A 25,615-nucleotide genomic window follows, 5' to 3' on the forward strand; every position below is an offset into this window, starting at 1 on the left:
ACCCTTGCTAGCAAATGCTTGGCCAGGCTTTGTCAGTAGGGCCCTAGATGGTGATTAACCAAAAGACAAATAACTGTGTTTTATTTATTTGAGTTGTTAGTGAAAACTTAAAAACTTGCCTGTGTCCCCTTGACCTCTGAAACAAGAGGGGTTCATACAGAGACCTCACAGGGCACCTTTTCCTCCACTCAGAAGCCCTTACCTACCACGATGGCCATTGTTGGTTTGAGAAGAGATGCTATTCCAGACTGCTTCAGGATCTCTTTATCGCCTGCTAAGCACTGACACAAAGGTTATTCCTCCACAAGGGGCCATACCAATAAACCCTTTAAAGGTGAAGAGGGGTGTAGGTGGAAAACACTTCCCTCTGAAGAGTGTTTGGTGTTAGGCAATGTAGTTCAATGCAATCCAGGACCACTTGTGTATTAGAGTAGTTGTGACAATGCCCACACCTCCAAGAAGAAAGAAAAAGTAAAGAATGTTTGTCTATGTTGTGTTAATGGTTAAAGTAAAAATGATTTTCTTTTTATTATCAGTTATTTTGGACTTTATTTGAAAATCACTAAGAATTTCTGCAGCTTCTTTGTTTTATCTTATAACAAAGGAAGTATTTCAGTCAAAGTTCTGGTTGTGTTTCGAAATAACTTATCAACACAATCAAACCCTGCTGTGTTCTTTACATGAATATCAAATAGGTAAATCCTAACATAATAGTGCTGATTGAACTCTAACTTTCCACCTTATCACAGGACAATCCCCATTAGATGAACATTTTTTATGGGACTGGACCTCTTTGGGACAGTTTTCACATGAGGAACAGAACCCAACAGCTCAGCAACCTACTGCTTTGCTGTACAACAGTGCCACCTGCTGGCAGTGATGTTCAGCTGCACTGCAAAAACGAGGTAAAAAAGGAAACTTGCTGTAGTTTGCCTCTAGATGTCATCTGTGTCACACTTGGTGGTTTTATCTGCTTTTGCTAGATGATCTTATAAGTAAGAATCTTTAGGTTTTAACAAGTGCTGCTGCAATTAGTGCAATCAGCTTGAATAAAGTCTACGTATACTTTGCTTTTATAGGTTTTGCTTCTGTTCAGGTTAACTTTCTAAGCAGGTATTGTATAACTTTATTCAATACACTCGTTTCCCTCTGATTATTCCATCAAAACATTTGATGAGTTATTTTAAATCAGTTTTTAAAAAACATCTTTATCCACTGTGTAAATGGAAACATATTGATAGTAATACTAAAATCAGAAAATGTGTTCTGAGATTCATTTGAACATCTTCAGTGTGACTATTTAACTAAAAAACTTTAGTTAGTTAGTTAGCTTTTAACTTGCTAAGGTTATTCATCTGGTCCCAGGATTGCACATTTATATCATGAAGACTGGAAATAAACAACAATAGGTCCTATATTTAATTAGATCCTAACACAACAGGAGAGTTAAGATTTGGTAGCAAATTACTAAACATTTAAAACCCTAATTTGATCAAACACAACATAGAAAGGCCATTTTTTTCACCTTTTATCACTGTGATAATGAAGGGCTCCACTGTATGATATATGAGGTGTAAAAAAAAAAAAAATAAAATATGCATTTAATCCAAAGACAAGTAAACAGTGAGTTCAGATTGAGCATACACTGAGGTGTTTAATAAAGTTGACAGTTTCTACTGTTTGGGACTTCACAGGAGAACAAATTCTATGAAAGAGTTGTTTACTTCATTTTATACAGAATAAGAGAGATAAACTAAATTACACATTTCAAAGCCAATATTTTACTTTTGTGTAGAATACAAATTTTGTACAACATCTAGCATAGTATCTTAATCGTTTAATAAAAAGTTCACTTGAATATTTATTGTATGTCGAAAATAAAATAACACATTCAAGGGAAATAAAATGCAGATTAACTTAAAATCTATTTAGATTTTGAAACAAAAAAAAATTTGTTATTGGCAACAAAGTCCAGCTTGTGCCGCCAAACGGTCTGAACATTCAAACCGAAAACAGCTTCTTTTAATTAAGTGAACTATCAACTACAAACACTTACCAAACACATAGTTCTGTTTATAAAAGCCATGAAGCAAAGCAGTGTACTCTTGCACAGCAAAGTGAAGAAAGTCCTCTACAGAGGTTCATCAATTACTTTTTCCTTTCACATTCATCAGTTGTGCACAATTTGGACAGGGACCAAAGGAGCAAAGCTTATCGCAGTGCATTCACCAGGCATTGTCTTGTGTGAGTCCATTCTGAGAGGAGGCAGGTCTGGTTGAGTCTGAGTCATATCTGCATTGTCTCTTTTTTTCTTTTTAACTGAGAGAAAATAAAAGTGGTGCAATTTCTCTTTGGGATAAGGCATTTGCTAACTGTGCATATTGACAGAGCAACTACAAAATTCCCTGATATGTTATCAAGTGCTAAAATATGTGCTCAACTACGAGGTGATGCTTCCAAGACAGGCTGACAATTTGTGTTGTAGTCATTTATTATTGCTATTTTCCCCTGCTGTGTTAAACTGGATAACAATATGAATTATTATACATTATGTATGTATGTTTATTAATATATACGAAGAGGTGGCCCAAACAAATTACTGGACTGCAATATATAAAAGTTGTAGTCCAGCAACTTCCACCTGTGGCACTTCTGAGTAAGAGGCTAACAGTCTGACATTTTTCTCCTGATGGACTGCAGACTAAATATGACTTGTAATGACATCATATCCTTCATATTTTATATGAGCTGGGGTTAGAAGTGCATAGAGAATTGCTATGGAAATAATGATGGGGGTGGCATAAGTCATAAACGCATACAAGAGATGCCGTGGCGAATGCAGAGCAATGTCTTTCTCATACAGCAAAATTCTCTTGCAAATGTGTGCATCTCAGCAGTGACACTGAAATCAGTCAGCGTGTTGGGTTATGATTTAACTGCTGAATGATTTATGTCTGTCATGATGGAGAAATCAAACAAGCCCCTTTCTTTTCTGTCCTCTACAGTGTAACAACCACAGGCATCAGGCTCACGCTGTAACAGCTTGGGTGTACTTGGCTTCAATGCCTTTGGACGATTTTCACTTTTCTTGGCTTCTAAGTTTCAGACTGCTGGGCTACAGCACTCTCACTAAAGAGACATGGATATGTGATACAATTTCTGTAGCCAGTGATGGAAACATTATTTTAAACTGTGATATTTACAACCACACACTGGGCAAATTATTGGTTTTATCTTAAGGTCAGCAGCCACTTTACAAGGTTTGTCTTCTGTTAAAATTCCATGAGTCTGCAGAATGTCTGAGGAAGTAGCTTTTAGAGATGCCATGTCTTTCAGCTGCTATAACAATAGATTATTTTCCAATGTGGGGCCAGGACCTTGGGTATGAATGGTGGCAGTGTATTCAGCACCTGCTGGTGTGCAGCAAACACAATAGGTGGGAAGAAACATTATTTCCCCAAGCCTTGTGATCATCCTTCAGAAAACACTGAAGTAGTGGAACGTCAACTTCTTTGCATTGTTGTTACAGTGTCTTCAGCAAACAATCACTGCTAATAAAGACTAAACAAATCCACCATCTGCGACTGAAACACATGGGAGGTTATGGTGATGAGTCAGTTTAAAGAAAATAGTACTGACCAGAGAATGATCTGTATTCTAAGGGTCCACTCTTGTAAACTTGGCTGTAAACCACAAAAATATACTTTTCTTGAAAATGGCGATCATACAGTGCATTGAGCATGTACTCACCCTCCTGGTTAATATATATTAAAGTTGCTATTTACACAACAAAAGACAATGTTTGGCTCAAATTTTCAATTGTACAAACAGAACAGCAAATGTTCATGGCTTTAGATATCGATTCAAGATCTGGTTTAAACGATTTTACACTTGAATAAAGAACAATAAAAAATAAAACTAGGATGAAAGAAAGGGCGCATTTGAGTGAACTGTTAGGAAATAATAGCAACTGTACAAAACAACACAAAAACAGCTTTGGCTTATATTACTGATGAACTGTTACACAAAAGTGAACATGTTGACTTTCTCACCAGCTCAACTGGGCAGGGTTGCTTTAACTTAATTGCGTATTTATATAACCTACTCTTTTAAATTATAAAATGAATAATATGACATTATTGCAATAAAATTTGATGTTATTTTGCTTTTACCTCCCACATTTTCTATTCCTGTGTTCACTACAATAGTCCAAACTGTTGTGATTGTTTACTGTATTATCAAAATTCTGCAAGTGCTCTGTGTCTCCTGATCAAATCACAAGAGGCCATTTGATATAAAGTTGGTGTGTGGTTACAGCATTGTTTTAAAGATAGTTTATGCATTGAGCATCATATGTATTGAGAGTTTCCTCAGTCTGAAAGCAACACAACTTTCTCTGATTGTTGCAAACTTGCGAGCACAACAGCTAAACAGCAACTACACGTAAGTGTCTGACTAGACCAGTGACTACAATAATCTATCGCCTATTGTTTAACAGTTTTTCTTGGAACATCTTTCCTTTGCAGATGCCATCTGAAATGCACCAAGTACCTGATACCACCTGGTTGTGCACATAACTCAGTCCAGCCACCTGATATTTTTGTCATCTTCCTGAAACAGTTTGAGAATTTTCTTTAGATATGTCCTGACATGTCTTATAATATTACATTTCAGTCTTACAAATTGAAGTGGAGTTGAATAATATTATCATAATAATAGCTTTAAGGGCTCTGAATCCCCCTATTTTCTCCATGCCTAACCCCTCCCTCTCTCTCTGACTGGCTGGTGACTGGAGGCTTGACCAGGGCTCTTTATGTCACCCACGTGTCCATGCGCAAGCGCTTGACCGATGGGTTCTCCCTGTCTTCAGAGCCAGCAGGGGGTCTTCCAAGTCCCAGCGGGGAGTGGAAGTCTGGCCGGTGGTCTTCACGGTCGCTCCCATCATATGAGCTACAAGACGAGCTGAGGCTGTCAGCAGGTGAACGTCCCAGAACTTCCTGTCGGCTGGACCCTTGCTGAGGTTGTTGCGGGGGGAAGCCAGATGGGGTGACTCGCTCCCGTGGTGGAGAAATGGGCTCGGACTTGATGTTTATGCTCTGGTTGGTGCTGATGGATAGGTTAGAGCCCTGAGGTAAGTGACCTCCACCACTGCAGCAGGGAAAGGCAAAACATTTTTTATTGAGTTAAAAAAAAATGAAACAACCACAGTGAAAAGCAACAAGCCAGGAATATGTAGATGTGTGATTCAGCATGATATCACAGAGCACTGTGGGTGTTGCTTTTATGTTCGGGCATCTGGAGAGTGTGCCTTTGTTTGTAAGTGTGTTACTCACACCAAAGAATTAAGAGCTGCCTGGCCCAGTTGATGCTGTTGCCATGCCGACATGGAGCCCAGTGAAAGCCCAGGAGAGCTGAAGCCCTGCAGGGAAGAGATCTCTGCACTGCTCAGGGAGTACTCTGTAAAAACAAAACCAACCACACACATTTCACTTTCAGCACTGTGTGGTAGCGAGAAAAGAGCAGGAACCAACAGTGCGTCCTACAAACAGCCCCGGCTTAGGAGGCTGTTTTCAGTCTGGGGAGAGGGGAACAGGTCCAGACTCACCAGCAGGATTGTAGGAGGTGGGCATGCCTGAGTAGATCAGGCCCTGTGGGGGTAAGCTGGGGGTGGTAACAGACACTACAGGAGTGGCAAGCGGTTGGGTGGACTGGGAACTGCTTATCCTCTGGGTGCTCTGAAAAACACACACACAAAAAAACAAGATAGAAAATACATAAATCCAAAATGTGACACTCCAGATTCTTAAAGAAAAATTGGGAATTTTTTTCTTATAAATGACAATGATAGCAGAAAAGCTAAAGTCAACAAAATATCTTTTCTTTATTATGTATGATGTATTGAATATTTACAGCAAAAGACACCACAAGGTGGCAGTGTAGCTTCATAATAGAAAATCTTCAGATTTTTCTAGTTCATTTTTAACTAAAATTAAATGTTAAAATGTCATAAAACTCAAAATAATTCAATTGTAAATTCTTTAAAGAATTATTTAATATATTGTTGATTACCTTGATCTAAATAAATGGCTGCTAAAAAGAAAAAAAATGCTGAAATAATGGTAAAAAAAAAAAATAATAATAATAGCTGAATTACAATTATGTAATTCAATATATTAATAGTATTTATTTATTTATTTATTTAACCCCAACTATTCTTCATTGATGTAGCTGGACAATCACAGTCACAGAATCACGCTGGATTATGCTACATGCTTTCTAACCTTGTTAGACATGGAGAAAAAATATTATTGTACTAATAGTTCAGAGTAGTTGACGATACCTGGAACCCTAACCCTAACTACGTTGAAGATGAGCCATCACATAAACATTCAGAGTGAGTACATTCAATGTGATACTTGGGATGACTTTAACACTCAAAACGCCCAATCAAGTGTGTGGAAGGATAACGTAAATGACACATTTCAGTTCCCAGAGTGACGCACAGCAGAGCTCCAGTGGTTTCCAGTGCAGTGAGTGGCATGCAGTCCACACAAACACACCTACACAGCTTGGTGTGGTCATGCAGAAAACTTTGCTTTGAGCTACAAATGCATCCACAGTCTAATAATCAAAAGCAGACATGCTGTAGTTTGGAACAATACTACAACAAATCCTCTACGTGTAATGTAATAACCATATGTGCAGCTGCCAGCAGTTACATTCGAAGCTGTATTGCATCATGATGTTGATGGCTTCCTAGAATTGTTCCAGCACTATCCAGCCAGATGACTTCACCAAACCTGACTATCTGACAGAATGATTTCATTTAAGATGATGTCATCTTCTCCCCCTCCAGAAAAATATAGAAACATTTATAATTTACCCTTTGCTCTTAAATTAGTGAACATCAAACTGTGAATGAGGTATAACTGATTATTTTTATTACTGATATTACTGTTTTGCTCTGTCATAGACCCACTCACACACACTGACAGTCCTGGTGGTACATGACTGTTGGGAAGAGAGGAGCCAATTTAAAGGGCCAAGGCAATTTTTACAGGCCAAACCCAAAACATGCAGTGACAAATCGTTTTATTTAGTTTTTTTGTTTTTTTTATGCTGACTGTCTTGTCTTGAAGTTTGAAGAGTCCTTTCAGTATAGCATCTGTCATTACCGGAATCATTTGTCAAAACTCACCAAATCCATTTCCTCCTCCTCCGACTGCCCTCAACAGAAGAAAAGAAGAAAGTTACAAAGAGGAAGCGGGTGGTAAATCGGTTGATGGGGAAAAAGTGCTTCCTATTATGATTTTACCAAAGAAGGGACAGTATTTAATATTAAACTGACGACCAGTCCTCCAGCCATTGTAAAATCACTGGTAAATTCATTTTATTTACCATTCAAGTACATGGCCGCAATCCATAATTTAAATATAAAGCTCAAAATGTTTTTTCTTAGATTTCAGCTTAATTAGGTTCTGTCGAGGTTTTTTCTTCTTCTTCTCCTTCATTAATTCCAAGATAAGGTAGATATTGCACGGGATATAGACGAATATTGCGAATGTACAGCTTAGATAAATTTATAATCATCCAAAAAACTGCGAACAAAGACCCTTCTTTAACAAAGGTTGCATAGCAGTGTGCAATCCTCCCTGGGCAGAAAAGAGGAATGAGAAGCACATTTTCCATCTTTCTGTGCTGTGGGACATACTGCGACCAGGCCAGGGCTCTTAATACCCACACTCAATCAATAGCAGAGGGAAGACACGACAAGGGCGACAAGATATTATCTGGCTCACACCCTGGGCCCCTGATTAAGTCTTCATCTACACTCTGTCACACTGAGATGTGATTAATTTAATACCATTATGGCCTAATGACAGGCCGTCTGCGGACCTGCCACAGCCAGCACCCTCCAAAGCCTCTACTGCTCAAAAATGCCTCGTTGGCCCAGGCAGGCCTGAACCAACCTCCAGCCATGGACTAACCTCTTCCAGACTTCCTGTAACACAACCTGTCCTGATCTATATGCATTCCAAATGAAGACATGGTAACACAAAATTGTTTGAACGCTGTTCCAAGGCTAGCACCAACAGTAAGCTGAGGTTTATTTACAAAACACAGTTTTTTTTTTAAGCTGAAAGCTGTTTCTGATGCCACAAGCAGCACACAAAACTGGAAACCGTATGTTCGCTAGCTGTTGTCTAAAGTCTCTCACCTACAGGTTTTTTAAAAAAAAAGAAAAGTTTATGGATAGTGAGTCTACTGTAGCTTCAGGTGTGAGATGTGGTGAGGGAACTGTGCAACTTGATAATTACAACTAAAGAAGCCTCTCCTTAAATGTGAATCAGATGGAAAGTTTTGCCAGATTCTTGGCTTGGCCTACAGAACACAACTGAAGAGGAGTGTTGCTCAGATACAGATGTTTTTGCAGCTAAACATTGTTTTTAGTGAGTTCACTACTTCTCTTGCACACTATGCTACGTTGATGTGATAACATCAAAGACATATGCTGGCAAAATCCTGCAAAAAATTCTGCTATGAAAGTCTTTTTAAAGAGTCAGAACAAAGCTCTGCTATGCCCCACAGCAGAGATGTTCAAAGGTCCTCAGGCTGGTGATACTTGTGTGCAGTGGTGTGCAATACACTCACCAGTGGGGGCATCATCCCTTTGCTTGATGGAGGGATAACAACCCTAAGGTCTGGCTTGCGGCTTCCCATCCCCATGTTCCCTCCAGGAGGTGGCGGAGACTTGGTGGGCATGACTTTACCCAGGCCATTGCCGCTGGGAGTGCTGAGGAGGCCCGGTGAGCCCCTGGGGTTAACAAAACCATTCCCTGCAGAGGTACACAGCAACAGAAACACATCATCAAACCATGGACTGTGACCAACAACACTTCTAGTCATCAAGCAAACTCCTCACACCGTGTTGTCTTCCAGCTTGCTGCAGCACGCAGCATTAAGTGTTTTCTGCCCTCTGGGAAGTTTTAATCGAGTCAGATAATTATCCTGCACATTTGCAAAAATAAAACGTCCATTTCAAAATTGATGAGCCTTTTATTTTTTATTGTGAATGATTACATCAAAGGCAGTTCTTTATATCTTGGGAAGAGGAGCAGTTCACAGACAAATGTACTGTGACTGCTCAAAAGAAACCACAGAGAAACCATTACATTAAAACACCATTTTTAACACTTTCTGAACAAACACTGGCAAAGTGCAAGACTCCTCTCAGCATTCACACCTTGATATCTATGGTCATTAGTCATTTCCTTTTTCAAAATGTATAAATAAAGATAGTTCAGTTAGAAAATCCCCAACTCTATCACACAAAAAGGGTGATTGTCGTTAATGTGTGCCAACAGAACGTTGAAACTCAGAGAAACTCATTTTAGAAACTTTTCACAGCATTGTGTGCAAGTGTTACAGGTCAACAGTTGTTGAAACAAGTCTGTGAAAATTAATATCTTATGCTACAGTGTTTGAGCATTAAACATGGTGTATTTGAAAAAAACACATCAAGTAAAAGAGCCTTTGTCAAAGTATGAAGTTTAATTCTTATCAATTCAAATAACTAATTATGGAAAACAAAACTGTGGTGCCAAAATTCAACCAAGAGAGCTTGTTAGAGCAAAACTGGCTGCATTAGCTTAGTTCACAACTTCAACCATTTAATAAAGAAAAAAAAAGTTTCATAGAAATTCTTCCTGTTTTTGTAAACCTACAGTACCTTATTTTTCAGCTGCAAGATACTGTATGACTCATCTGCAGAAGGTCTGCAGTGGGATCTGTAGATTCCACACAAAGGCACTCTAATAAAAACAGGGCGGATTGTTATAGAAACAACAATAAAACTAAAGCAATATTTGAAGTGCACTTGAATTTTAAGCTGCATTCGCTTTATGTAAGTCTGAGTGGAATCTTTATGTAAAGCAAAAAACAAAACAGGTTTAAACCCTGAAAACAAGTGGACGAAAGGATTAATGGTATCTAGCATAACATCAACAGATCAGTAACACTTCAACAAGTTGCTCACTTCTCCATTGTGTTCAGTGCACCCCAGTAAAACACAAAGTCCATGCACAACGAGGAGGCTCCTGCAAAGGAACATAATGGAACAATAGCCTCGCTGACTACAGATAAGGAGAGCAACAATTCATGGTCAAATAAACAGTTATGTAGCCTACAATAGTATCTTACAGCTGAATCAACAGTGTGTACAAGCAGCTATCGCCATCAGCTCTAACTTTGATCACACAAGACTTGGCTGCTGCAAGAAAACAGTGTTTACAGAATTAGCAGAGTAAATGTCCAAGGCCCCAAAAATAGCAAGCCTGATTAAAAGCAGCCAGGATGTCATTCGCTGGGAATGAGAAGTTAGCGCAAATAGAATTTCATGTAAAGGAATGAACAGCATTGTGGCAATTTGGCCTATAAAGACCTGCCTGATAACAGCTAGACAAGCTCTTTTTTTTCAACAGTAGTCTGTTGAGAAAAACAAGAAAAGGGAGATGACAAATTGGCTGTTTTCAAAACAGACACTGACTTACAGGACGGAACCACCATCCCTGTCATTAGTAGATGACCTCTCCTGCCTACTGTGTCACAACCGCTCTACATTGTTGTTGTGATTTGTAACATTCATACTCATACTATAAATGATGAATGTGCATTATATCAAATTAGTTATCTCATTTACTTTTTAATCTTCATTAAACATTTCACTCAAATCACAAACATATGTAAAAAAACAACCGCTGTCCGTCAAACACGTCAATTATATGATTGCAAAGACACAAATTCAAAATGTTATTTCTTGATACAGTTTATTCTGTTCGCGTATTTTTTTTTATGTGGGTAGTCAAGGTAAAAACAAGCTGTCCAACACGTAAATGTAGTGCTAAAAATAACAAGACAGACGGCACAAAGTGAGCTGCTAAAAGGAGGGGGGTCACTCAGAGACGTAAAGTTAATATGTCAGGTCAGAACTGTGGTCCAGCCCGAAAACATCTCCTGCACCAATGACATGTGGGTCATTCTTGGTCTCAAAAGAATTAACTCTGGGGTCAATCAGTTTCTGGCCTTTTAATTAGAACCACACACAAGATGTCTTTTTTTTTCCTTTAGAAACATTTTTTAAACAATTATATTATTAAATCGCAATGACTTCAGTGATCTTTTACTTTACTTTTCTGGTTTAAAATTACACTTACAGTAAAATATATTATTAGCATCCTCTGATGGGCTGATGGAGAATTTTTTGATTCCCAGGCAATAAAACTTGGTGTTTTTATCACTTCTTTCTGTGGCACTTTGTGGTTTTGAGGGAAATATTCTAACAGTATTATATACGTATAGGTGGCACTGCCAGGAAATTTGGTCCAAGAATTGTCCCAAACAAAAATAACAAACACTTTCCATTTTAAACAATCTTCACTGACCATAAACCATTTATAATACTATATGAGTGAATTATGGACAAAACTGCCATGATCTCACCCACTGGTCTATGAACGCTCACTCTGGTGTGTCCATTGCTATGCTAATCTGTTCTCTTTTTTTTGTGATCTTAATTGGACAGCATGGTGGACTTCTTAGCTTATTATTTGCATTTTAAAAGTGAAACTAAATTAACTGGATAAATTTGGCAGAACATAAAAATTGAGTTTATTTTTTCAACACAGTAGAGGGTTATATCCCTCATTTAGTGAAATACACATGTGCATGTGTTAATCTGCACACAAAAGCACTGGCAAAATAAAAAACTAAACATTTTGATCAAAACGTGCAAATTCCAAACTATAAAAACCAATCTGCCACAGCACTGATACTATGGTTGAGCAAAATGAACTAGTGACTTTCATTCATTCATTCATTGCAATTCAGGAATGCAGGAAAGCTGGAACATATCCTAGCAATTAGCAGATGAAGGTGCACCCTGGACAGGTCACTAGTCCATCGGAGCGTTACAGCGACTTTAAAAAAAAAAAGAAAAGTAAAATTCAATGTCAAACTTAGTATCCAGGTATGCAGTGACCCCCCCCCCCCCCCCCCCCCACCCACCCACCCACCTGTACCAGAACCTTTACCCTGATGCGCCACAAAACCACAAAACCTGGTCTTCTTTTAAGCATGACGCACAGAAACAAGAGCATTTCATTAAAGATTTTGCCATTTGACTTGCTTGTCTGTGGAATGTGCCTCTGATAATGACTTGAGATGTGTGATGTGTGATGATGAGTGAATCAAATAATTCTTTCAAATAAAAGCAAGGCAGGGAACACAGGCCCGAACAAACACTTAGACCACAAAGTTAATTCTGCGACACGATCACAGCCACAAGTAAAGACTTTCAACAGGGGTATTTCACCTGGCTTTCAGCACTCATTTTAAATTCAGGCTTCTCTCACAGACTGGTTGTGCCTGTAAATCCTCTGTGACTGAAACCTGTGCACACTGAAAGCTGTTTGGTTTCTCCTTATTGTCCTGAATTATTAACACGGTCTGGAAAAGGGGATTACATAAGGCCTCGGGTTTACAACTGAAATGTTCAGCTTTCATTTTAAGTTCAGCAAAAGAAAATACACTGACATATTGTGCCAGACATGTGTTAGGTTCAAGCGTAAGAAAAAATTACTTGAGAAGAAATAAACAGAAGTAAATCAGTGACACCTAAAATCAGTATACATATGCACACATGTTTAAGAAGACCAGTTCTTCTCCCAAACATAATACATGTTTAACCATTGAGCCTATATGAATAAAACAAAAACTGAAATAAAGAAACATATGTTTTCTTAAAAATGCATCTGCTCCTGTGGTATTTATTCTACGAGCTGATACTAAACATACAAACACGATTTGTAAATATGAAATGATGTATGCAGCCTGCAGACGTGTTGCATAGCATAGAGCACTCGCATAAAACTTCCCTTTTCACCATAACGATCTCACCAGTCACGGAGCAGAACATGTAATTAGGTGTGATTGTATGAGTCAGTGAGAGAAAGGATGTATTGTAGAACTACAAACAGAACCCTGTACTTTAAATTGAGCCTTAAAGATGGGTTGTTTTGTTTTTGAAGGTGTATTTGTTGTTGAGCCATTATCTCAACCAGAGCAACAGATGGCTTATTTGAGAAAAAACAACAGAAAACTGTTTGCCAGCAAATGTTGCCAACAAAGCTCATGGATGTGCACTTATAAGAGGGGAAATTTACACAAACACCTATTAAACAAACCAGATCCTGCAATTAGAGCAGCAATCACAGAACCAACAGTAGTGTGGAAAAAAAAGTTTCTCCCTTTTTTTTTCAATGCACATATTCTTCTGTCAGCTGTGACACTGTAGAGGATATATCATACGACACATCTTCCATCTGGCCACTTTGAAATGCCTCTGCTGTGGTCATAGCTGTAGCTTGTGAAAAATCATAACTATGTCAGGAATGGTCATCTGACATCAGTGCTGAAGCAGTTAGTCTTCCTTGTAGTCCCTGCTCTTCAGAACACTTGGTACAAACAACAGCTGCAGCTTGCTCACACTTGGCCAAAAGCTGACGCCTCGACCACTCACCACACCCAAAACTAAAACTAATCCAGCACTCTTTTTAAAGTCAGTCTTAGATGGTCTTTATACTTGCCAGCCAACGCCTGATCAAATATTCTGTACGTTCAATATATTAATCTCAAATAGTTTTTATCCATGAATGTCATGCTGATTTACAGGAGAATGCTGCATTCCACTAGAAATAATTTATGGGAGACAACATACTGAGTGACAAGGAAAGAGTTAAACTCCACCTGCCTCCACGACTCACACAGCACATTTCAGTCATGACAGCCTGTCCGATCATTGTGTACCGAGGACTTAGCGGGATGACATGACCTGAATACCTACAGGGTTATGCTGGTCTAGGCATCTTACCGACCCTCTTCAGCCTTATAAGGGCTGCAAGGGGTAGTGGGGGGAAAACAGGTGCACCTGTCAATAGAGGAAAGGAAACAGGGCGAGGGAGAACTACAAAGAGGTATCCGAGTTTAAAGGGAACACGGTGTTTATTTATCCGCCGATGTCAGTGGGGAAGCTATTAACCTACTTAGTATAGAGACCGGACTGAATGTTTTATTGCGATTAAGCAATTTCCCATGTCTGGAAAATGTATAAGAATATTATAAATTTCCCCTGTTGAGAGGACAGCTGTCAGGCCAATGAACTATCAGTCAGCAATAGTGGCAATGGTCTTGAAGCAATCACAAATAGATACGCAAGTATCCAGCTCGTGTGCTAAGCAGGAGGCCTATTGGGCAGAGCTACACAGAGCTAATGAATCTCTCCGGGAAGACTTACCCGCTGGGCTGGGGCCCGCACCACTTGGCACTGAAAGGTCTGTGGTATCCAGCATGCCACCTAATGAGATGCACAGAGTGATATGATTAACCATCTGCATCCTTCTGCAAGCTATAGCAGAGTGTGATGGGCATGCCAGACCAGAGATGAAAATGTCAAGCTGATCTATCTTCCTAGCACACGAAAGGGTGGCATGTGCTCCAACAGCGCCCTCATGGAGGAAAAAATTTTAAATATAGGATTAAAGGAAGCAATGTCAGCATGTTGGTTCTGTTCAGTATGCTTTAAGAAGTGTAGCTGGTGAACGCAGAACTCCACTATGAGGATGCACCTTCACTAAGCAGTTATTCATGCACTGGGAAAGCAGGCATTCATCTGAGTCTCTGAACAATTTACTGAGTAGATGTTCTATGAAACACACATAAATCAAAAAAGTTGACTTGAACATTTTTTTAAGCTTTTAGGATATGTGATATAAAAAGGGAAACAAAGAAAAACAATAGAAATATGTTATTCTGAAGAACAGCCATTTTGAAACCCTCACCCCCACCACCCTTGTGAATGGGTAAGTGCCAGGGAGTTTTGATATGGTTAAGATGAATAAGGTATTTCACACCTTGCAGCATGTACTTCCATTGTATGCTGTGTGGCTGAATCTTGATAAAGCCATCTGGACTGACTGACTGAGTCAGATCAGTCAGACAAGCACTCGTGGATCTGACATCATTTCTCCACAATGCTGATACAGTAAAAGGTGTGATGATGATTTTAGAGGGTGTGAAGAAATATATCACACAAACACTAGCTAAAGGGTGTTGGTGTGACATGACTTGACATTAGGTCCTTTACATACAGGGCCATTTTGGACCGAGACTGAAAGCACGTTTTTTGCAACAGAGATAACCCTATAGTTTCTTGCAAAGTGGAAACTGAGACCAAACCCATATCCATGTGTGTATGAGGTTGCATGTGAAGTACGAGGCTTTGAGCAGACAGCTAGCCTGTGTGGCTAAGCATAAATCTTTCTAACCACACCTCACTAATTAACACAGCATATCTCATTTATGACACGAACTGAAATTAAAAGTGTTAGACAGCTTTGTTTTTAGATCCATGTTCGCTCTTTCCGCCTACTTCCAGTGTTTATGCTAAACTCCATATTTAACACAGGCATGAGAGCTGTATCAATCTTGTCAACCATAATGGAGCAAGAAAGTCAATAACTTTCTGCCCCGTTAAGAACCAGTGATAACACTGAGGGAGAGAGAGAGAGAGAGAGAGAGAGACAGAGAGAGAGAGAAAACATTTTCGCTGCAATCAACACTCCATCCACTACTTAGACAAATTGTCTGGGATTGTTGTCCACTAACCTGCACTGCCTGCACTGGTGGGCCTCTGAGAGCCTCCACTGGAGCCAACATTCCTGTGCAGAGAGGCCTGCGGAGGGGACAGCATCCCACTCTCACTCAGAGAGGCTGTGGCTGCTGCCAGGGCCTGGCTGCCTAGATTCCCTCCTGCCTGGTACATGGCATTAGGATTGGATACGGGCACTGCCACATGCATGGAGAAGTTCTGCTGGGGCAATGCTGTAGGCTAGAGGAGGAAGACAAACAAACAAATATTTACTCACAATGCACTCAGAATCCAAGGTCTGATGAGTCTGTTGGACCGGTAGTTGTCATTGCATCATTCACAAAGAGTTTCCAATGAGAGTTAGTTTTATTAATGTGAAAAATTTACAAAATTTTCAAACAGAGCACATTAAAGAGCTGAAAAAAATCTAGTTTTAATCATGACAGACGCTTTACACAAAGCCTTACATACTGATAAAATGTATAAAATTTGACTATGGCATACAATACCCCATGAAAAACTAAATAAACATCAGTCAATACAGAGTACTTATGCATCTTTAGAAATACACAGCATACAATAAACACAAATATAATAAGAAAAAAAAACAAAACATGCATTCAGGTGATCATTTTGGGATTGCAGCAGTCAGCACTAAGGATTTATTTTTGCCCTTTAAAAACACCATACTGTTATGTATTTCCCAGCACAACATAAACCAGTGGTGTTACAGATTTACAAGTACAAGAATCGCAACTTATTTGCATCTGTCTCCAAAGTGCTGACTGCACAAAGCATTAAGTGAGAACAACAGGTAGCTGTGAGAGCATTTCACCATGGCATTATTCAGTGAGCCAGTCAGGCATTGTCATTAGTTTGTTAATGGCAAAGTGATGTTTCTTCATGTCATCAACAGACAAAACATCTCCTTATTAAGCATTCATTTTTACACAAGTCTAATACTGTCACACATGATAAGATCACAAAAGGTCTGAAACTTTTTTTAAGAGTAGCCAGTGTGATAAAGGGGAAGGAAGATGTGAAATAAGAATGCAGTGTTAGGTGCTTTAAAATGCTGTCATTTAAAAGAATCTTTTTAAATACAATTTTAAAGAAAGTGTTACATTAACAAGGAATAAAAACAAACAAAAAAAAAAAAACATCAGGTTTGGGTTAGGGAAAAACAATCCCACACAAAAGAATTTGCTTTATGATTAATACTCAAAGTACAATCAAAGTAATTACTTTGTGTTATATGTTAAAGTAGTGCCTGACTTTAATTTATGACAAACATCACAGCGATAATAGGGTGTAATCTTCTTAGCAGAAGCATGCAACATTTAACCTGTTAATGAAATGTGATCTTTTCAGGGTGCGTCAAAATATCAGCTGCAAAACAAATCAACAAAAGAAACAAATGCACACCCAGTAAAAGGGGGCATTCCTCATAAGGTAGTGTAGCTCTGAAAAAAGTTAACAAAGATTCTGGAGGAGTAACGTAAAGAGGAAAAAGTTAAATGAAACAATGACATAAATAAATAAAAGATAAAAACCCTTTGTGCCACAAAGCAAGAACATTGCATTTACAGTACTTACGATTTTATGATTTCTCATCATATTATCAAACTCCTCATTAATTTTTTTATACTTTTCTTCTGTGTGAGGAGTGAGGACATATGAAGCATCGGGGTCCGGGCTATCACAACCTCTGTGTTCTTTCTTGTTTAGCGCCTGTAGTGAACATCAACATAAAGACAGGAATCAACACAAAATAGCAGGGGACAAAGGAAGTACTTACACCACAGCGCTTGTACATTAAATCACTGTCTTCGCTTAGTTTGCTGAAATGGTCGTCCATGAGGGGGCTGTGCCCAAAACAGTCATCAGGATCAGGACTAGCACAGTCATTATGGCCTTTGTTTCTCAATTTCTGAAATGAAATTGCACATTTGAAAAGACACAGAGTACAAGATGTGGAGCTGTGTTTTTGCTGCCTGTCAACTGCAGTACTGTGCAAAAGTTTTAGGCTCGTTGGATGCATCTAATCTATCCAAGTTCTTTCTGTAGTTTAAGAAAAAATTATTTAGGTGTCATGAAGAGCAAAAGCCCTGCAGTAAATGCTTTGACCCCTCCAACAGAGGCCTGATATATTCACATTACTGAGTCAGTTTGGCACTACATATAATTAGCTTGAAGACTTAGTTTGAACTTACTAAATTTTGGCATGCTGTCCACTTTACTGTTGACTTTGCTGCCCTCCGTTTGAAGCCACTCATGCTCATTTGAAAAAAAAAAATACACCTGAAACTTCTGTACAGTACTGTGCTTTGACTACTGTCATTCTTCTATAACTGCTACAGCAATGTTGGGCAAAACTCTAGTTCAACACAAGGTTTAAAAACATTCTTCATAAGTGTTCAGCAAAGCAAAATATTGTCCCCTTCTCTTTGCTTTTTTGTCCTGCCCCTTCATGATCACCATTGTGGCCTCCATCACTTTTCTGTTCTTCCCTCAGTGTGTGTGTTTGCATTTTTCATTATGTCAGTTTTGATAAGCCATCCATCTGGAGGTTGGCACATCCGGTGAGTAATTCAGTATGGTTGTCACTCGTGGGATCTTATCAAAGTTAATGCATGAATAAAATAGATCATCAAATGTGGTTAAATTTGCTTATTTGAGCATGAAATTGAGCAATTATCATGAAAGGAAAAAGCTCATAAGTGCATAGGTTTGTGTGTTATGGCATTATAAAGAACCTTTACTTCATGGGGGGAAAAACATGTACAACTAAACAAATAAACAGAAGACTGTGCTTCATTGCTCACTTTCTTACGGGCTCTTCTCTGCTCCTCATTACAGCTCTGAATAGCTGTGTTAACAAGACTTGCTGACAGCATGTGACAGCTTTTGATATCAAAGAAGAGTACATCAAAACATGATTTATGTGTGGCTCTCAAGGTTCCTCTATCGTGCTGCTGCAGGTCCACAGCAGCCTCCCTGCCCTGTCTGTGGGTTGCCTCAGAGGCCTCGTCTCTACAGGAAGGTCACTGACTCCTGTGGATGTGGGGGTCAGAGTGTGAGCCAGAGAAGAGGAACCTACACACACTAATGAGACCCTACTCTGTTTCTGGTCCTCATCAGACAGCAAAGAGGAAAATGTGTATGTGTGTGTATGTGTGTGTGAATGACAGAGTAACGGAAACTATATGAGTGGGAGTGTGCGGTGTATATGTGCAATGTCTGACTGTTGTGTGTAAGGGGGGAGCGGGGGTATTTCTACAGCTCCTGCATCCTCAGAGAGCAATGTGATAGTACGTTTCGGTCTGTGCACACAGTGTGGCTAACCCAGAGCTGATCACCACAACCTCAGTAAAAGTTACATTTCCTTAAACCCGTGCCATGCCTTTTGGAGACTTGTGCAGAATTCTGTTGCTAAATCCTTAACTGCTACCTCTATCTTTCTGTATTTACAAGTATAGATATATTTTTTGAGGGATAGGTATTTTAAGCCACACAAACAATGTTAATCTGCATAGTGCAGAAAGAAATGTGCCTCTGCTGACAGCTGTGATAGGAATAAGGAAGTTCAGAAAATCACCCACATCTCTTAAAACATAAGTGTCCACAATGCCCAGAAGAGACCAAGAGAGAGAAGTCCTCTGGATAATGAATGACCATTGCTGTACCACAGATGCATTACTGTTTGGTGTGGTACAGAGCAGAGGCATTCTTCTCATTCTAAGAAAACGCCTTACTGGTTCATTTCCTGTTTACTGAAAGAATCCTCTTTAGTTAGGGTCCTGAAAGGCCTGTGTTTACTGGGGTTAAACTATGCACATTTTCCAGCAGTGAGCCAAAGATCTGATCTCAACCTGCAAATTTAAGCTCCAACCTACTTATTATGGGAATATCTTGGTTGGACTGGTCGGGCATGGGTGTACTAGATGGGTAGGGCTGTTCTACTTTCACAACAAGCCTGGCCAGTCTTCAGCACGCCGCACCCATTGGCCCAGGCTATTTAGGGAGGGGTAGTAGCTGCACTGTTGGTGAGCAGGAACTAAATTGCAGCACTCAAGGGCAGGTTTATATATTATATTTTCTCTCAACAGATGCATGAAGGTAATTGTGTGTGCACATGTGCAGTGCAAAGTTAATCATTTCTGTGTTTATCAAATGGATGTAATATACATGACCTGTAAAAGCATAGAAGTAATTATTTATTTTAAAAAAAACTTGGCATCTTCTGGGTGCCCCACAGACACTTCCCACAGCTTCCAGTAAACGGATCACTAAAAAAGCACATGGCCAAACAGGTGCACCTCTTCCAAACACCTGTCAAGACCTGGTTCCCCATGCTGGCCAATCAGAGACCACCCTGCAGGGACATGACCATAGCAGGAGGTAGCCCTGAAGCCCACCCAACCACAGATTGACTTAATTCTTACATGTCAATTGCTGCATACTGCTCCAAACCCTTGTGGTCTCACATGGTAAAGGGAAAAGTTTTCTTTTTCTCACATAATGAAATAGGCTTTAAAATGCCTTTCCAACGTTGAATCACACTGTGGGGCTTGGAAAGTATAGTTGGCCCGATGTGAATGTGAATGCTAGTTGGGATTTTGAGAAGCATGTCTAGGAAAGATATGGGCTGTTGGTCACAGGAAAGGGACACAAAGAGTATAGACAAGAAACCTTGTGTAATCTCCTCAAAGGGCCTTGAGAGTCTCACAAAGATGAGTGGGAACAAGGCCAGCTGCTATTTTCTCAGTACAGTCCAAACCTGTATTGATAGAAATTTGGCTCTTCAAATAAAAATGAAGCTCTTACTGGCTGACGACAAAACCTACTGGGCACTTTTGTCTTTGAGTGCACTGATGCATTTCCATCAGTTTCCTTATGTGATAATTCTACTTCACATTAAAAAAAAAAAAAAAAAAGAAAAAAAAATTTCCACTGCAGGAGGCCTTGAAGCTTTCTTGTCCAGAAGAAAACGTCTTTCTGTCATCTCCATCTGAGCCCTGGTTATTAACCTTGCTGTTACCATGGGAAACATCCAGCACAGTAATTGCTTCCTCAGGTTTGCAGTAGACTCAGAACGAAAGGCTACAGCACATCAAAAGGTAACCACACTTTTCACTTTGATTTCATATTAAGATAAATTATTGTATTAATGCAATGGACCATTAGGATGGATCATGTTCATCAACTGGTGTTCCAAAACTTCCTTTTACATCTTCACATTCAGTTCTGAACTATACGTTTACTTTAAAGCACGGGTTAAAAATAAAACTTCAACTGTTGCATAAACCACCTACATCACCTGTTTCTTGAGAGGTACTTTCAGTGAAATGGGCCTGAGCATTTTTCTCTGCCACTGGAAGTCTTGAAAAACCATTTCATATTGATGTTCCCCCTCTCCTGTGTCAAGAGAGCTTTCTGCATTTAACTTATTCATGTACTGTACAGTACTGTACATGAAGAGAAGGCAGGGCGAAGGATAGTGCTTAGGTATAAAAGTTAAGCTTGAAATTTGTAGATGAGAAAGGAGGACATGAGGAGGCACTTTCTGTAGTCTCTCCCACTATGTCTGAATCATAGCAAAAAGCTACACTTAAAGTAGCTTTCACTGCTGGTGGAGCATCACCTGATGACTGCTGCACCAGGCCTGATACAGGCCCCTCAATGGCAAAACAGCTTTTAGTGTAATAAAGTGGAGTACATCATAAATGTTTAATCCATGTAGTGTTTTTTCCAGCTTTTCCTTAAATACACAGAAGCTATATTTTAACCAGCTGCTGTGCAGCAGCCACCCCTCTCCTCATTTCAGCCAGGTCCTGTGCTCCTCTCACTCTGCAGTGCTGTGAATTAGTCCTTGTACCAGCCGCTACACCAACTAAGGTAGCGTGCTAATCCTCATGACATCACTATTGTGTCCAGGCCGTTCTGTATAACGTGCTTATCAAAGGGCTTCTTTGAGTGTGAATACACTAGGAAATCAGCATGAGGAGCTGGCTGATAGGAAAGCTTTCATTTGCTAATATCTCTGCTCTTACATAACATCTTAAAGGGACTTTCATACCAACATGTTTCCTTTCCCGTGTGGTACTCTAGTCTTCATTTGAGGGGAATAAAAGCCCTCTTTAGTTTTGTATCTGTGCACTGTATTCCATGGTCCACCACTAGTTACTTTAATGCAGGAACATTCTTCTCTGTTTCTCACCACATACTGTGAGGTGGGAGCAGGGGACTATTAGATATAGAGGCAATTGTAATTCCCAGACATATCTTGTTTAATCTCATGACCATTACACATTACGGAGTGAACTGATATCAGGATATGAGAATGGATTCACGTCCTTCCTTCTGCACACTCCATTGTCTAGTTACTCAGTGGACAGGAAAACCAGCAGGAGGAGGCAAGCTTTCAATTTGAATGTTTACAATTTATTTCCTTGTTGTTCTCTTGCAGCTGTCACAAGAACAATATACGGCAGATTGCAAAAGTTTGACGAAAATTTCTGAGCATTTAAGCGATGATGATGATGATGTGATTTTAAAAAGTCGTAGAAGTTAAAAATGAGAAATTTAACTCCCCATAGCAAAAGTTGGGTAACACTGCATCACTAGTACTTGGTAAGATTATTTGACAAGAATTCAGTTATGTAAAAACTTTTTTAAAGTGAAATGTCTTTCGATTCTTGAGGGAGTTTTGCTTTCTTCAAAACGTTCAGCTTTTTTCTTCAGAGATAGTCCATTGTGGATTGTGTGGTATGTTTAATATCATTATCCACTTGCAGGAATCATCATGTCTTCATATCAATCTTTCAGAGATGGTGTGTGCTTCCAGTATCTATTTGGTGTGAATCCATTTTCCTGTACACCAGTGAAATGAAGAGGTGTTCTGTCATCAAACTATCCATGCCTTTTTATCTAAGGATACCTCTTCTCAGTACAGTCAAAAAGATATTTTGACATTAATGGTATACATGATTTCTGTCCATAATAAATTAGGTTTCTTTAGATGTTTATTCTTAAATCTGTGATGCCGTATTTTGCCATTTCTGCAGGTGTCACTTTGCAGGAGAACATCATAATCTTTATGAAGGTCTTTTGCATTAAATAGGAAAATTGCCTTTTTAGCCATCTTCAGAGCAATTACCTTATAAAGGTTCCTCAGTTATCCCAACTTCTATTTGGCCTCCATGTGTTCAGGTGCCAGTCCTTATTTACATCCCAAATCATAGAAATAGTTACCTTACAAAGTAAGCTTGTAAACCTCTGCTTTGCGGGTATTAATTATCTTGACTCTTGGAGACGGTGAGTTAGAGGAACCATTTGCTGCTGATGCTGATGAGTCAGAGTGCAAAATTTTAAACTGAGCATTTCCTCTTCCAAATGAAGTGCCTTCACTAACGAAAACATTATGTGATTGCTCAAACTTCTCTAGGTGCCCAAACTTTGCATGACACCTCAGGAAATTTGAGGTACCATGCCACCGTACAATAGTGAAATTCATTCCCATCTGACTGGCAATAATATTGACCCACAACAAACATTGACCTTGAAGTTAGAGGTCTGTAAATTCAAAGTGAGTCATGCATAGTAAATCTAAAGTCATCTTAGAATTATATATACACAAGATCAACTTTCATATAGAAAACTTTTCATATAGAAAACTACGAAAGACTGCATGCATCTGACTGACAAGATTCTCAATGTAATGCAGCCCAAAGAGAAAACTGCTGTGCAGTAAGCATATTCTTCAGTTTTCTGTTCTGAGACTGTTGTGAATGAGTCATGTGACAAAGCTATTAACTGCAACAGTTAAAGAGAAAAATCTGTAGATGAGAGAATTCAACTACAAATTGAGGATAAAGGCAATTGAATGAAATCATTGTAATACAGATTTAAATAGGTGAGAACATGCACTGTTCCACCTAAACAAAAAGAAGAGATAACTGAAGCTCTGTCTAACCGTTTCATTCTCTGCCTCTCCGTTTTCTTCTCTCTTTGGTCACTGAGTGGATCATTAGTTGTCAGGGCCATTGAAACCATACCCCCAACCCTGAACTCCCATTCCTGCTCGCCTCTAAAATATTCATAAGGACAATTAGGAGTTCCGATAAGGCGAGTACGGAGGACTGGGGGGGGGGGGGGTCTGGGTTGTGCAGCAAAGAGGGCAGGATGTGCCAGCAGGACGTCTGTTCTGCAACACTCTATACCCTGACCACAGGCCTGTCCTCATCAATCTGAGACACAGCAGCCTCCATCTTTGCCCCCAGTCAGGCCAGGCAGTCAGGAGAAGGTGGCATGGTGCCAACAAACCCCCAATTCACTCCCCTATCCCAGCAGGCTTTGCTCTGTCCTCGCCTTTGGGCAGGAGGGGTAGGCCACACAGCTTGAACAGTGTGAGGAGGGTGGCACAAGGGCAAGCTGGCTGATGCACAATCTAACGCACTGAGGTTGCTGTGTGCGAAAGTAAGGACTCATTTTAGCCAAACAGGAAGGTCATTAAACATAAAGCGAGTATCTAATAATCTTGTTGCATTTCTGGTATCACTGTCACTATGTACCTACTTAAAACCAAATTAGGTCAATGTATGACCTATTTCAAATAGTTCATGCCACTGGTTGTGCAGGATATATAGTTCGAGCCAAGTTTGAAAAGTTACAGATAATTTATTGTTAGATGCTATACAACATAATGTTGCAGCAAATTAAATCATGGTAAGTTGCAGATAGCAATTAATGCACCTGATAAAAAATAAAGAAAATAATGTGTATAAAATGACCTTTTTAAAGACATATCCTGTTCATCACATTGATCACACAAAGGTATAACTTGGACATAACACAATTCAGGCAACATTTATTATATATAGGATAGTTTTGTTTGGTCTTTGAACAATTTGTTTTTATTTCTTTAACATAGTTGTTTGTTATCTAAATGAAAAGTAGTCTGCTCTACAAATAAGGCATTTGTTTGTTACATTTGAATAAATATATTTAACCTAAGTGAATTTTCAGTATTATTGAATAGTAGAAAATAGCACTGGATTGGTCTTGTTTGACTTTGGCATTTAGTCAATTTCTATGTTGCTGTGATAGCTCTATTAGCATCCAATAATTTAACAAGTTTCACAAAGTAGTGTGGCTTCCTTCTTATAATAATAGTCTGACACATTACTCAGAGCCTTACACATATACTTAGTATTAATTCTGTACAATTTTAACCTAGGGGTGTTTGTACTGACATAATTAAATCTTTAAGATTAGAATAAAGTTTTTATCAAGTCTTTAACATTAAAATCAAGTTGCTCTGCATAAATTTGAAAAACTATAATTCCACCCACTGCCGGATTTCGAAAAATGCCTGAAACTGCAAGGGTTGTGGTGGGAGGTGTGGAGTGATCAGAGGGCAGAGAGTGGGCAGGTTGAGGTACACAAGCAAAAGTGACTGACAGACAGCAGCTCAGTTCACTGGAAAGATGCAAAGCGAGATTCACAAAACACCTACACCACAGAGTGGCATTTGAGGTGGAAGACTTTTTCCTTCCTAAATCTCCTCAGCGACACATGAACGAGGTAGTCCTGCAGCGTATCCGTCTGAGCCATTAGTGCTGTTACACTGGCCTGTCAGCAGCTCCAGCAGCTCTGGAAAGCTGTGGAGACTGGCAGCAGGTTGTGGCAGCTGCAGGAAGTGCCGCCGTAGGCTGCCGCTGCTACGATTTGAGCTGCTGTTTGTCACCGGATGAGGATCAGCAGGTAAAGAATAAAGTCTGGTGTTACTTTTACACCCCTCAAAAGCACAAATCCCTCCTACCTCAGGAATATTTAATCAGAAACTGTAAAAGAAAAGAAGCTGAACTAGCAAATCTACACCATATAAGTTCACATCCCTTTTCTTTGCAT

The 25,615-nt window shown here is 39.4% G+C and overlaps 1 protein-coding gene across 11 annotated transcripts in view; it reads right to left on the reverse strand.

Annotated features, from left to right (window-relative positions):
* Window positions 1-1,628: 1,628 nt before the first annotated feature.
* mef2aa (myocyte enhancer factor 2aa) overlaps window positions 1,629-25,615 on the reverse strand; it is a 63,162-nt gene continuing 39,175 nt past the window's right edge. For 4 of the 11 annotated variants that reach the window (XM_041996811.1, XM_041996812.1, XM_041996809.1 and 1 more), the window contains 8 exons: window positions 17,300-17,434; window positions 15,721-15,943; window positions 14,351-14,410; window positions 8,653-8,837; window positions 7,199-7,222; window positions 5,606-5,735; window positions 5,334-5,457; window positions 1,629-5,148 (listed from right to left, as the gene is read on the reverse strand). In XM_041996811.1, the coding sequence (XP_041852745.1) occupies window positions 4,812-5,148; window positions 5,334-5,457; window positions 5,606-5,735; window positions 7,199-7,222; window positions 8,653-8,837; window positions 14,351-14,410; window positions 15,721-15,943; window positions 17,300-17,434 (1,218 nt within the window). In that variant the 3' untranslated portion in view covers window positions 1,629-4,811. Of the gene's footprint in view, window positions 5,149-5,333; window positions 5,458-5,605; window positions 5,736-7,198; window positions 7,223-8,652; window positions 8,838-14,350; window positions 14,411-15,720; window positions 15,944-17,299; window positions 17,435-17,501; window positions 17,634-25,615 lie in introns of all 11 variants that reach the window. The other 7 variants (XM_041996813.1, XM_041996816.1, XM_041996814.1 and 4 more) reach the window with 7 other exon arrangements.

This window comes from Melanotaenia boesemani, chromosome 10 (genome assembly GCF_017639745.1).
Source record: "Melanotaenia boesemani isolate fMelBoe1 chromosome 10, fMelBoe1.pri, whole genome shotgun sequence".
In the NCBI taxonomy this organism is placed as follows: domain Eukaryota; kingdom Metazoa; phylum Chordata; class Actinopteri; order Atheriniformes; family Melanotaeniidae; genus Melanotaenia; species Melanotaenia boesemani.